This window comes from Rhodnius prolixus, unplaced genomic scaffold, assembly GCF_049639745.1.
Source record: "Rhodnius prolixus isolate KJV_2025 unplaced genomic scaffold, Rpr scaffold_4, whole genome shotgun sequence".
Taxonomy (NCBI): domain Eukaryota; kingdom Metazoa; phylum Arthropoda; class Insecta; order Hemiptera; family Reduviidae; genus Rhodnius; species Rhodnius prolixus.
The window spans coordinates 4,698,591-4,713,051 of NW_027411614.1; the positions used below are offsets into that span (position 1 = coordinate 4,698,591).

Sequence of the window (14,461 nt, forward strand, 5' to 3'; positions counted from 1 at the left end):
ATCATCAGTGGTAGTCAGTTTTATAGTAGAGCTTTATATTTAACTTGTGTTTCCATTTTTCGTATTACACTTACTGCTAACTTTGAAGGTCGAAAAGGAAACATAAGTAAAGTGAAAATCTTTACAATAAACTCATTAATCTTACCTCTGATGATGGATTAAAGTCCAAAACCGGTCAGGGAAAATGCGTGCTGCCATGGGGGGGGAAAAAAAATCAGCGATACCTGTTATAACTGTTCCGGTAGGGCTAGTTGTATAAAAGGTTGATCGTCAAAAGCTTTGCATTATTAGCCTCTAACCGCTCGGCTACCGTGGCGCCTGGTCTGAATTAATTTTTGGATTTTATTTTCTAAAGCAATTCAAGTTTTTAAGATGAAGTTAAACAGCTGATTCTTACAACTTTCTTTTAACATTTTTTTAAAATCTTCTCAATAAATTTTGGAATTTTCATTTAAGTAGTAAAATATACTCGTAATATAATTTACTAGTGTTTGAACCGTTATTTTTAGTTTAAGGGCCAACTAAGAGTGAAGGCCCGTCCAGATTTTAGATTATTTAAGAATATGTATAATATACAACTATTATTAATTAACAATAAACCATATGCCACGATGACAGATCTAAATTTAATTCATTACACAATTTGTGAACTCTGTAATTATTCATATTACTAATTAAGTTTTGTTGAAATTCTGAATGTACGAGCACCCAGTAAATTATCTGCTGAACCCTCATAATTAGCTTCACTTATTAAATAGGAAGAACTATATTTATTACACAAATTAAAGTATTCTTTAAACCATTAATAATTTCTCTTTTAATAATTTCATTGGGCAAAATTCTGTGTAGACGGTATTTCAGCCAATGATGGCTCTTTTTTTGTATATTATATTTATAATGCAAATTAAAATTAAATAAAAACAGTAACACATAATGAGAAGTGTTCATGTACGATCTAAACAATTGTTTTAGGAAAAATCTATTCAATAGGACAGCACTAAATGTTATAACAGGAGTGGACCTCTTTTGGTATGAATCATTTGCGGAAAAACGAAGGAACATTTTAGAACTATTAGCAGGTTTGGACAGGAATAGGGTGTTTAGCGGTAATGACAACGGCTATTTAGGTTAGAATTAGATCTTACAACTGAGGTAGACCTTTTTTTTTGTTTTCACTCATTGCGAATCCGAAGGAGAAATTAGCCAATTTAAAAAACAAGTTCTTAATTTGAATAGACACTTGAACAAATCATGGATACATATTTACGTAAAGCACTTTTAAGTCTTTAAACAAGGTTAAAAAATGAGCACTCTGAGTTGTGTTGTTATGAATCATACCTATCAAATCAAATTTGTAAATTTGGCCGACGTGAATCTAGCCTGTTTAACCAAAGATTCGTGTCGTTAATTGAGTTTAACACATCTGCTCTAGTGAGTTACTATAGAGGTTAAATTTGTGTGTAAGGTGGTGATTCAAATATAAAGGAAAAATGCACGGATTTTACAAGTATTTGCTTAAATAAATGTGTTTAGAACTTGAAATTTAGATTAATACAACAAACAAACATAGTGCATTTAACAATATACTCGTAATACTTTCATGGAAGGTCAAAGAGAATAGTTATTTACTGAATTATTATAGTATCTGAGAATTTTTTAAGATAAGGTTAAGTTTTTTTTTAGCAATAAACGTTCCAAAAGTTTGTCTCAAAGAGGAAAGATACACTGATATATCAGGTGCCACGATAGCCGAGCGGTTAGAGGCGAGGCCCGCAAAGCTAAGATGTATTGTTGGTTTAGTGGGTTCAATTCCCTGGTCTAGGTCTTGGATTTTATTTAATGGTTAATATGAGAACTTTATAGTAAAGTATGTTAGGCGGTTATTGACTAGACCCGCAATGCTAAGATGTATTGTTGGTTTAGTGGGTTCAATTCCCTGGTCTAGGTCTTGGATTTTATTTAATGGTTAATATGAGAACTTTATAGTAAAGTATGTTAAGCGGTTATAGGCTAGACCCGCAAAGCTAAGATGTATTGTTGGTTTAGTGGGTTCAATTCCCTGGTCTAGGTCTTGGATTTTATTTAATGGTTAATATGAGAACTTTATAGTAAAGTATTGTAAAGTTTTTCCCCCCAAAAAAAACTTTACTTTCACAACTAATGCCTGCCACTAGTTATTAAATATGTGGGTTTGATTAAATAATAAAACTCGCTAAAGTTTGTAAGTAATAACCTAATTTATTCACACATTAACATTAACTAACAGTAACATTTACTAGCAACTAACGCTATTCATTACAGTCCCCATTTACAACAGTCACAACAGTTTACTGTTACTTACTCACTTCGTAACGCCACAAAACTGTTCCCCGACTGACCACTGGTCCGCACTGCACCGAATTGCACTAGTCTCAGCTGCACTAAAACAGCTCTACTCATCAACTGACTAATTTCCCAACTAGCTACCACTGAAGCACTCCCCAACACTGACTCTCTCTAACTATGTCTCAACACTGACTCTCCAAGACTAACTCCAAAACTAACTGATTAACAACTCGTTAAGAACTCCTTAAAACTTGATTAAAAACTCGATTAACACTTGATTGAAACTAAACTTCTCCAGCTGTGTCTGCCTCCTTTTAACTGGGTGCCTCCCTCCAACTGGGACTGCCCTCCTCCAACTCTCTGAGCATAAGTTTCCACGCCCTCCTGACGTTCATTGGCTGGAGAAAACATACTGCCACCACCTCAGTTGGGGCCGCCCTCCTCCTACTCTCTGTCACGCTCCTACCTGTCAATCACTGGCTGGGAAACACATATGCCACCACCCCAACTGAGGCCTTTCTCTTAGCTGGCTTTTACACAGGTCACTAACTCCTTAAACAATCTAGCCCTTTCCTTTCTAGTTCAGATACAGACCGGCCCTTTTGTCTACACAGTGGTGGCCTGTTACCGGCTTTAGTCGCTTAACCCCTAGAACAATCTAGGCCTTTCTTTTCTGCCACAAGTAGATACCGCCCCTTTTGTTTATGCAGTGGCGGCCTGTTACTGACTTTGGTCGTTCAACCTCTAGAACAACCTAGGCCTTTCTTCTCCGCCCAGGTCAACTTCGTTACACTGCCCCCCTCTTAGAACTGTTCGTCCCGAACAGAAGTCTCCTTCGTGACGTGCGGCAGCAATTGGTCCAAGTGCACCACCTTCATCTTGGATCTGGGCGTAGGTTGGATCTCGAACACCAGGTCGTTGAGCAGTGAGACAGTGGTGTAAGATCCTACCCAGCAACCTAGGAGGTTTTCCCTTTTTGCGGACACGTTTAAACGCCCAAATTTTCTGGCCTCTCCGGAACGTTCTTCCGATGACCTGCCTGTCATACGATGCCTTCTTCCGGTCACCATCCTGCTTCATCTGGTCGCGTACCTTTTCACGCACAGCTCTCAACTTACGGCGAAGTTCCGCAGTACAGCTATCCACGTCCGATTCGTCCGTCTCTTGGCTGCCAAATAAAATGTCTCTGGGTAGTGGAAGCTCCCTACCGAACACATCGCTAGCAGGTGTCCGGCCAGTGGTCTCCTGAACTGCCGATCTGTACGCCATCGTTATGGGAGGTGTATGTACAACCCAGTCCTCCTGATGTTCATTCCCCAAAGACCTCTGATGGCCTTCTAGGGTCCTGTTGATTCGCTCCAGCGGCGTCGTCCGTGTTCTCCTGATGCCGACGATCTGGTAGGCCGCCGATGCTGCAGCTGCCGTTGACGCGTCCTGATCTGCTACGTTGTGGGCCTCTGCCCACTCACTGAAGTGGTCCATCGCAACCAGAATGTAGCGCATCTCTCTTCTGGAATCAGGAGAGGGTGCTGCCATATCGCTGGCTATCCTCTTGCACGGAGTTCCTACCTTGTCCTGCCTCAGGGCGCCATTGGTTCCTCGGCTGGTTCTCTTCATTGCTACCCACTCGGTGCTACGACTAACCCAGTCTACACCGTCCTCGTGGTAGCCTACCAAAGAGAACCGCTGCCTCCGCTTGGCCAATGCCCTCTTCACTGCAAGATGGATCCCGGTGTTACCTCCGTGGATGTCCGATAGCCCTTCGTCCCTTTGCGATCCTGGCAGCAGTACTTGAACTCCCTCTTCTTTCCTCGCTGTCCACGCTTCAAGGCTCCCTTCCACACCTGGTTGAACAATGGTTCTCTTACCTTGGTCTTGCTCTTCCTGTCCGCTGCAGTTTTCTAGCGCTCCCAAGCTTTCTTTTGCCCACGCAGCTTCCTGAACTTGTACAAGGCAATGTCTTCCTTTAATCTGGTCACATTTACCTCCAGTGTCCGACCTGATTCCTGCGTCGTCCTTGCTGCCTTTGTCTTCTTCTTGTATGTTGTCTGTTTCGGCCTTCCTTTCTCCTGGTATCTCGTTTTCCCTTTTTATTTCTCCATTTATTTCATCTTTGCCTGTTCTAATCTCGAACCGCCAGTTTTTCAAATCTTCAATCATCTCAATTTGGGTTTTTTCCATGTTTTTCAGACCTTCTATCATCTTATCCTGGCCCTTTTTAAACTCATCTTGGCCCTTTTTCAGCTCCCTCATCAGTGCTGTTAACTCCTCCATTTCCTGCTTCCGGGTACTTACGGGCATTTAACACTCGTCAGTTTTCCACAACTTTCCGGCAATTCACTCGAACTAATCGAATCACCACTTACTCGTTTAGCGGTTTTACTATATCCCACTTCTGACACCAATGTAAAGTTTTTCCCCCCAAAAAAAACTTTACTTTCACAACTAATGCCTGCCACTAGTTATTAAATATGTGGGTTTGATTAAATAATAAAACTCGCTAAAGTTTGTAAGTAATAACCTGATTTATTCACACATTAACATTAACTAACAGTAACATTTACTAGCAACTAACGCTATTCATTACAGTCCCCATTTACAACAGTCACAACAGTTTACTGTTACTTACTCACTTCGTAACGCCACAAAACTGTTCCCCGACTGACCACTGGTCCGCACTGCACCGAATTGCACTAGTCTCAGCTGCACTAAAACAGCTCTACTCATCAACTGACTAATTTCCCAACTAGCTACCACTGAAGCACTCCCCAACACTGACTCTCTCTAACTATGTCTCAACACTGACTCTCCAAGACTAACTCCAAAACTAACTGATTAACAACTCGTTAAGAACTCCTTAAAACTTGATTAAAAACTCGATTAACACTTGATTGAAACTAAACTTCTCCAGCTGTGTCTGCCTCCTTTTAACTGGGTGCCTCCCTCCAACTGGGACTGCCCTCCTCCAACTCTCTGAGCATAAGTTTCCACGCCCTCCTGACGTTCATTGGCTGGAGAAAACATACTGCCACCACCTCAGTTGGGGCCGCCCTCCTCCTACTCTCTGTCACGCTCCTACCTGTCAATCACTGGCTGGGAAACACATATGCCACCACCCCAACTGAGGCCTTTCTCTTAGCTGGCTTTTACACAGGTCACTAACTCCTTAAACAATCTAGCCCTTTCCTTTCTAGTTCAGATACAGACCGGCCCTTTTGTCTACACAGTGGTGGCCTGTTACCGGCTTTAGTCGCTTAACCCCTAGAACAATCTAGGCCTTTCTTTTCTGCCACAAGTAGATACCGCCCCTTTTGTTTATGCAGTGGCGGCCTGTTACTGACTTTGGTCGTTCAACCTCTAGAACAACCTAGGCCTTTCTTCTCCGCCCAGGTCAACTTCGTTACAGTATGTTAGGCGGTTATAGACTAGACCCGCAATGCTAAGATGTATTGTTGGTTGGTGGGTTCGATTCCCTCGGTGTAGTCCTTGGATTTTATTTAATGGTTAATATGAGAACTTTGTAGTAAAGTACTTTTGCTAGTCGCCTCCGTCCGCGGCACCTAATTTGGCAGTTGGACGTAAAGCTCGCCTATAAAAATACACATTACTTACTGATATATCGTATTTTCGAGTTTTTGAAAGAAAGTACTCAAGGTGAAGCTAGGTGCAGAATTTTTGAAGTCAAAAGTATATTTTAAAAAAGTCGACAAAATGCATATTTTTTAAAGGCTTTTTTTTTCTTTGATTTTTGATTTTAATAAATCATATAGATAAAAAGATGAAATTTCTGGAATCAAGGCAACTTTCCTAAAGTATTGTCTCTATTTCAGGAGCAAGTATCCACACTAGTCGAGGATTTGGCGGCTACCGAGCGTCCAGCTGGTCAGAAGGTTCAATACTTCGTGCACTAGGACCAACTCCGCAGACTGCTGCACCTTTGGTGGTATTATGGGCGGTTGCATGTGTATTGCATGCTGCACTTCTAGTGCAATCTGCACTGGTTTTAAAGTCTACTAAGCTCAATAGGTAAATTCCATCAAACGTCTTTTCAACGTCTTATCCTCTATCTTATCCTCTTTTCTTTCTCTCTCCTTCGGAAATCTATTTTTCTTTTTTATTTTATTCTTCATCAATTTTCTTTTCTGTTTTCGAGCATATTCCTCACATCACTTTCCTTATTACCACCTAATTTGATAAATTGAAGAGAAAGAAAGGTTGAATTGCTTTTCAGACTATAATTCTGACTTTAAACGACTTAGACAAACTTTTTAGACTATATTTCTGATTTCAAACTATTTAGACCAATTTTTCTTTTAAACATGCTACTTTTAAACTGTATTTATAAACATTTGTCCAGATCGTAATAAAATCCTTTTAAAATTAATGCTATTGATGCCTATTTTTTCAGTCGGGCTTTACGTCCAACTACCAAATTAGGTGTCGTTGATGAAGGCGTCTAAATGCTTTACAGCAAAGTTCTCATATTAACCGCTAAATAAATTCCAAGGCCTAGACCAGGGGAATCGAACCCACTAACCAACAATACATCTTAGCAATGCGGGTTTAGCCCTCTAACCGCTCGGCTATCGTGGACAGAACGCTTTAAATAATCATTTTATAAAAGCAATTAAAAAAGAGTAAATACAAGTGGTCGTACAAGACAAAAGAATGAATAGTATAAACCAATTTTCTATTAAGATTTCCCCCCCAAACTGAAAGTTCTAATTTATTTTGCCTGTCCGACGTTGTGGCGCCTGCAGCCATTCATTGTTTTAGTTTGGTAACGTTAAGTTTAATTGACTTAGCTTGCGCTGGAAGCACCATGATAAGGAGCCGTTGCACATACATATTCAACTAGAGATAAAATTAGTGTTTACCAAGATTTTCTGGCGCCCCCCCATTTTGTCCAAGAACTAAGTCTCGAAACTAAAGAGATATGCTCTCATGCCATACGATGCTGATTGATATCAGCAAATCTGTTGATTCTAATTCTTGTGTATAGAATTAAATGTGCTACACATTTTGAACAAAATACAAAGAATTCTCTTACTTGTTAGAGAAGTTGAAGTTTATAAATACTTTGAAACAAAGTTAACACTTTTCCACTGGGCACTTAATTTGACTTGATCACAAAAGCTTCATCTTATTCAAGTAAGAGAAAGTGAAAATGATTTTATTACACCTCGGGACTAAAGAGTATATCGATTTAGTAGCTGATAGCTATGCACTGCTGGCAACTAATTTTAAACGCACATATAATACGATAAAGTGACAGAACCATATTATCGATTGAACATCTTACATAGCCACTACCAGGGCCTCTAATTACGTTGTGGTCACTTTAGATGGCTCTGCCCTTTCAGTTTATTGTATTATACATGTTTGACATCCTTATAATGAAAGAGATTAGATTTGTTTAGAAGTAGTTTAAATTCAAAAGCATTTTAATCAGAAAAATCTATCACGTTAAGTACTTTTACTGTTAAATGCATGAGTGCATAGGTGGTGGTAAACTGGATTTGCCTTGTAGACGAATGTTGAGTTGAGTTGTTTGTGTTGTTAGGCTAGGATATCTGCAGGGGATGCCAAGCTCCCTGAACTAGTCAACTTTCCCCTTTTCAGAGGAATATTGAAAAAGAGAAAAATGTTTCAAAATTACGAACTACCAATTATTTTTAAAAAAAAACAAAAATTATGGGGAAAAAATGTCAGACAAATATCTTAAAAGAAAAAAGAAAATGTTAAATAAATTTTTGACAAAGAAAAAGAGAAAATTATTTCAAATAAAACAGAGTGGAAAAACTAGCAAAGGAAGTAGTGAAGAGGAAGCTAAAAGACTCTGAGACAATACAAATATTTTTCCTTATAAAAAGCAGGACCTTTTTTTTTATTTTTATAGTTATCTCCTTTTTGTATCCTTTCGTTTCCAAAGAGAATGCTTCCTAGAATTGGAGAAACAAACAATGACGTAGAAACTGAAAGGTACAGCAGCGCCACACTGTGACTGAAATAAGAAATTACTTCCCATAAAAACTAGGGAAAAACCTAATTTCATTATTTCTCTAACTCCTCGTAAGGGAGAGCATTATTATCATACAGGGAGTTCGCCGGAAATAAGGGGAATAATTTGGAAAAAGAAAAAAAATACTTTTTACAAATATAAAATAAATTAATTAATAGCCTACTTTTCTGGCGTGGCTTAACGTCCAAGTACCAAAGATCTGGGTTATTGCAAATAAAATTACAGTTATAAAGGAGGATTTGCCCTATATTATACAGAAAATTGGGAATTTTATCTTTTATAGAAAAAGAGAAAAAAATTGTCAAAGTTGGGTGTTTTTCAACGTTACGCTTTTTCGTACAGTTTTTAACGATCAACCCTTAGGCTGGTAACATAGTGGAGCGGCGATGATAGCAAAGAGCAAAGCGGCGAAAACAAACACAAGTTAACATATGAGACCGCGCATAGTGGGGAGCAAAGCGAAGATAGAGCAACGCTATTTATAGAGAGTAGAGCAAAGCGTTGTGACATGTTTGATTTCTTCGCTCTCATCGCGCTCAATTTTCAAGGTTAAAATGGATATTGCTGCATTTATTGGTGTAGTTTTTTTTAAAGAAACCTCTGTGGGACCAAAAGGATCTTCTGCATCACAACCGATTTGTGTTGGATAAGAAATGGGACAGGATTAATGGGGTTAACGTTGAAATTCGTCCTTTTCTTGATTAACATATCTTCAACACTGGTTAGTATGTAATCAAATGTTGAAACAGACATTCGAAAATACGTATGAAACTTGCCAGGATGCTCCCGAAGTTGTTGATGCAAGTGATGGAATTCACCGTGTTCATGTCTAGTCCTGTTTATATCATGAACACTGCAGCTCCTTCTTCTAAGCTGCTGTAAATACCAAATTTTCAAGGAAGAATTTTAGTAAAGAAATAATTCCTCCATCATATCTCGCAGAAAGGAGAATGCGATTAAACTCGTCATTATGTGCATTGCGACACTTTGCTCGCTGCTCGTCTAGAGTTGAAGCAACTAGTTATCATCGCCGTTTTGCTTGCCGCTCCACTATGTTTCCAGCCTTATACAACTGGCCCTACTGGAACAGTTTTAATAGGTATCACTGATTCCCCTCCCCCCATGGCAGCACGCATTTTCCCTGACCGATTTTGGACTTAAATCCATCATCAGAGGTAAATTAATGAGTTTATTGTAAAGATTTTCACTTTACTTATGTTTCCTTTTCGACCTTCAAAGTCAGCAGTAAGTGTAACACGAAATAGAAACACAAGTTAAATTTAAATCTCTACAATAAACTGACTACCTCTGATGATGGATGGAAATCTGAAACCGGTCAGGAACACACCAGCACTGCCAACCTAACCACATTACCAAAAAGATCTTGTGGACGGAAGCAGAAGCATCTACTTTTCCATTTAAACTCTTTTTTTTCCAACAAATTAAAAAAAAAAAGTAGCTACACCCCGGAATTCGAGCTAGGGGACCTCCCACTTCGAAATTCACGCTTCAGAACTACTATACCAACACCAATCTCAGATCTGCCTATCTATTTCTCTGTCTGTTTAATGTATAATGAATAAAAAGACGGTAGCCGAGCGGTTAGAGGCGAGACCTGCGAAGCTAATATGTATTGCGGTATTGGGTTCGATTCCCTATCTCTAGGCCTTGGATTTTATTTAATGGTTAATAAAAGAAATTTACAGTAAAGTATGTTTGCTAGTCGCCTCCGTCCACGACTCCTAATTTGGTAGTTGGACGTTAAGCCCTGCCTGAAAAAATAGGCGATTAATTTACTTTTTAGTGAATAAAAAGTTGCCCAATACAAATTTGGTTTTTTTAGCTTTGCTTCCAGCGATGGATCTAGCTGAATAAGCTTTTCAGCTATTTCAGCCAACTAGAAATATCAATGACTGAATAGTTTGTTCATTTTGGAATTTATTGTTATGGTTTTTCAAAATATTTCTGTTTTAACATGGAGTAGATGCATATCGATGCATTTTTGGGAGAAGATCGAGAGCAAACTCCTTTCAAAATAGTGCAATTTATGGTCTTAATATCAATACGAATTGAATATGAAACCAAAATTTAAAATTTAAAGCAAATTCTTGGGCCGGAAATAGCTTTTTCTATTGAATAGTTTATTCTTTTTTTAGTTTTAAGCGATTTTTCCATGAATGGTTCCAGTGATTTTTCCCTAAACTTGGAACCCACTCTACAATTCAAGGTTACCTCACTACTCTATCCAAAGAATTTAAAAAAAAAATAATTAAAATACCTACGTTTATTAAAAAACCAAAACAAAAAACAAATAATTCATATTTATGGTGCTAAATTCAAAAAGGTACCGTCCCGACGGACTGCAGTGCGTTTGTTTGCACAGAATTTACATTTCCACAGGAGTATCCGTCCGTATGTTTGTGTTTCATTTACCTGAACGTTGTTCAGCCAAAGTGACTGCTTTTAGTTAGCCGTAGGAATGCATCTGATTTCAGTCAGTATGTTAATTGACTGGAAATAAATTAAAATACCTAATAATCAACTAATAACCTAAAATTCTCGGTTTTTTATTGGTGCTTAAAGCGATAAATCAATGTTCATATATAAATCTACGTATTTCATAGAAAAATCTTACTTCTGTAAGAAGCATTGAGAGCGTGTCAATTTGAAAATTGCAATTTTCCCTCCCAAAAAATATAAGTTTCATGTTTTTTTTGAGATCACCTCAAATGTCACATTTTTGGAGATTGCTCTCTCTAATGAGAAAAAATACAAATACAATACTGATTGTAAGATCCACAATTAAACATTAAAATAATTGTTTTCACCCATCGTACCACGCATGTTTATTGTGCCCCAATCAAAATTAATGGTTTTTCACCATTCATCTGTTGGCTTTCATGTTCATATTCTACTCACTATTTATTCCAGAAAATCTTCTCTTTTTCTTTTGCTAAGTAAATGAACATACATCATTTGAACTCTGCAGATTATCGATTTTTCCTCGTTTTTCTACTGCCCGGAAGGGTGACAATTCTACAAGAGTTTGCCAATCTTTCTTCATTCATTCCTGTAACATGGTCATAGCTGAAGGGTTCTTAAAACTCTTGAAAGCTGGGTCACTCTTTAGAGCAGTGATTCTCAACCTTTTTTTTGTCGCGGTACACTTTTAACAATTTCAAAATTTGGCGATTCACTAACAATAAGATAAGTTTAAAAGTATTTTACTAATCCGTAATACACTGTGTAAAATAGTTTATGTTTATTTTCAATATAAAATAAAATAATATGGACTACAAAACCATTGTTTATTAAGGGATTAATTGCAAGTTAATAATAAGAATACTTTTAATGAGAAATTAGAGCTTGATGTTTTTTGATAATTTCGTTTATATTTGGTCGTATAAATGATAATGCTACTCTCATATCGTCTTCTACATTTAATATATAATTTTTATTGTATGCATTTCTAAAATTTGGCGGCACACTTCAAAACTTTCGCGGCACACAAAAGTGCCGCGGCACAGTGGTTGAGAATCACTGCTTTAGAGACTCCCATGAAGAAAGAAAAACCCAGGACTTCCAGCGTAACTCTGAATCCAGTTCCTTCATGTCTCAGAAGCCGCTCAGAATTGCACTGAGACGCTTTACATACTTATTAATACTGTCCGGTAGGATAGATCGTCAAAAACTGAAACACCCAACTTTGACAATTTTTTTCTCTTTTTCTATAAAAGATAAAATTCCCAAATTTTCTTTAAAATATAGGGCAAATCCTCCTTTATAACTGTAATTTTTTTGCTACCACATAGATTGAATAGATTTTGAGAAAAAAGTTGCTGAAAATGGGCAAAAACGGCATTTTCAGAAAATCTTCTTCTTGTTACCTTTTTTTGTAAACAACGTAGCGCCTAATCGCGCGAACCGATTTTCATGAATGAGGTGTCATTCGATTCGGAATTTTATGTAGATGTACCTTTTGGGGGTCTCGACGCTGTACATCAAATGGGAGAGGAGTTAGCTCTCTTTATGTATGGCCTTATTTTTATTTTTATACGATTCACGATTTTAAATTCTAAAGTTAAAGATTGGTCCTGACTCTATTAAGTTGAAACTGAACTTCATTGTTTTCTTTTTCTGTACGTACACTTTGATTGATTTAAGGAAGCCATTTTAAGTAATTGATGCAATTGATTGAGAATCCCAAGAAATGCGATTAATACCTCTTTTCAACCTTTAGAACTAGCAATGTATAAATTTATTGCACTATTTATTATTCTAATTTATTTATTTTATTCCCTTTATTCCAGTGAAAAGAGTACAAGATTCCAGTTAGCCATTGTGGAATTAATTCTGTCAATTTTAACATTGGTAGCGGTCCTTGAAGTGCTACGTATAGATCTAACACACGATCCAGATCTACCGCAGACCAACAATGCTGGACAAAGAGCGGCTTCATCATCTTCTGACAGGACTCACCAACAACAAGTATCCTCTTCAGCTGAGGGCCTGCTAGACGAATGACATCAACTGTCAGTCTCTCCGGCACATGGCGAGCGACAAAGTTTACTAGTAGAACCGGAAATTGTTTAGCCTTTAATAATTTAACTCATTATGTCTTTCTGAAGAAAGAAAAAGAAAAAAAACTCTTCTTTCTCTTTTGATGAAACTTTGAAGACTTAAAACACATTTGCAAATATGTCTTCCTTTATCTAATTTCAGCTCGGAGTCTGGCGGAAGTAGGTGTTGAAGAGAAATTAGTGACAGACAAAAAGCTAAACCAATACATTGTCCCAAAAAATCGGTATTTTTTGAGATACAGTTCTTTTTGTAAACCTACCAACTCACATAACCACGCCCTAATGAAGACAACAGATTTGTCGAAACGTTGGCGTAAAGGACCTGAGTTACTTTATTTTGACTGAATCTTAAATATTATTAATTTACGGTCACTAAAAAGTAATAGAAATTTCGAATATATAGGTTTCGTGACCGTAAATTGTTAAACATAGGATTCAAGATTGGCGAGGAATCGGTCAAATAAAAAACAAACTCGTCTTTTTGTCAACGTTTCGACAAATATATTGTCCTCTTCAGGGCCTGGATATTACAAATATACAAATACAAACAATTCAGTAACACAGAAAATCAGTAAAAAAATCAGTAATATAAAAATAAAATAAAATACAATAAATACATATACAGGGTGACCAAAGTTATATGCTCCACCCACTTTTGTTTTTAACGGCGGGAAATTTCGAAAAAATAAAAAACACGTATTTAATTATTTTTAGTCTAGTTTATTTTCAGTGATTGACCCATTTTTTTAAACCCTTGTATCTCGAGATACAGCATCCAACTTTTGTTTTTCAAACGGAACGTTATATTTTTTGTTGCATATTTTTGTAGTATTTAATCTCCTAAAAACAACAAAAAAAAGTTTTTTGAAATCGGTTAGGTTTTTCAAAAGTTATGGGTATTTAAAATATGAAAAACAAATTTCAGTTTACTGTCAAAATTACGTTATTTTTTTTTAAAGAATCTATTCAAACTGGACACAACCAACGGATAGGCAAGCCAAAACTCTGGACTCCCACGCTTTGCTTGTAGCAGCACTTATGGTAGCGAAGTCAAGATCTAGGCAGGCTAGAGTAATTCGACGTTTCTGATCTTCGACTGAAGCAACGGGATTAAGGATACTTTACACTTTATTTTTTTAGGTATCCCCACAAAATATAGTCCATTTGGGTCAAGTCCGGAGATCGAGGTGGCCATTGGATGGGACAATGAGTCCTTTACGCACTTTTAATGGAAATTTCTGCCCAGCTAACCTCGAACCACTCTCGTCGGGCAACCATCTTGTTGAAAATACATATCTATCCGACGTTGTAGATAAACATCTTCAAGCGGAACTGGCAAAATGTCTCTGAAAAAAAAGTTGGATACCTTTCACCAGTTAAGTTCTCTCTGTAGAAGTATGGGCCGATTAGTTGATTTCCTAAAACTCCACACCAAACGTTTGTAGAAAAAACAACCTGAACGTCGAATAACTCTAGCCTGCCTAGATCTTGACTTCGCCACGATAAGTGCTGCTACAAGCAAAGCGTGGGAGTC

The 14,461-nt window shown here is 37.5% G+C and overlaps 1 protein-coding gene across 1 annotated transcript in view; it reads left to right on the forward strand.

Annotated features, from left to right (window-relative positions):
• Window positions 1–13,802, forward strand: part of LOC141455690 (uncharacterized) — a 176,844-nt gene extending 163,042 nt beyond the window's left edge. The window contains exons 5-6 of the mRNA XM_074130952.1: window positions 6,156–6,351; window positions 12,658–13,802. Coding sequence (XP_073987053.1) covers window positions 6,156–6,351; window positions 12,658–12,871 — 410 coding nt within the window. The 3' untranslated portion in view covers window positions 12,872–13,802. The remainder of the gene's footprint in view (window positions 1–6,155; window positions 6,352–12,657) is intronic.
• Window positions 13,803–14,461: the final 659 nt, after the last annotated feature.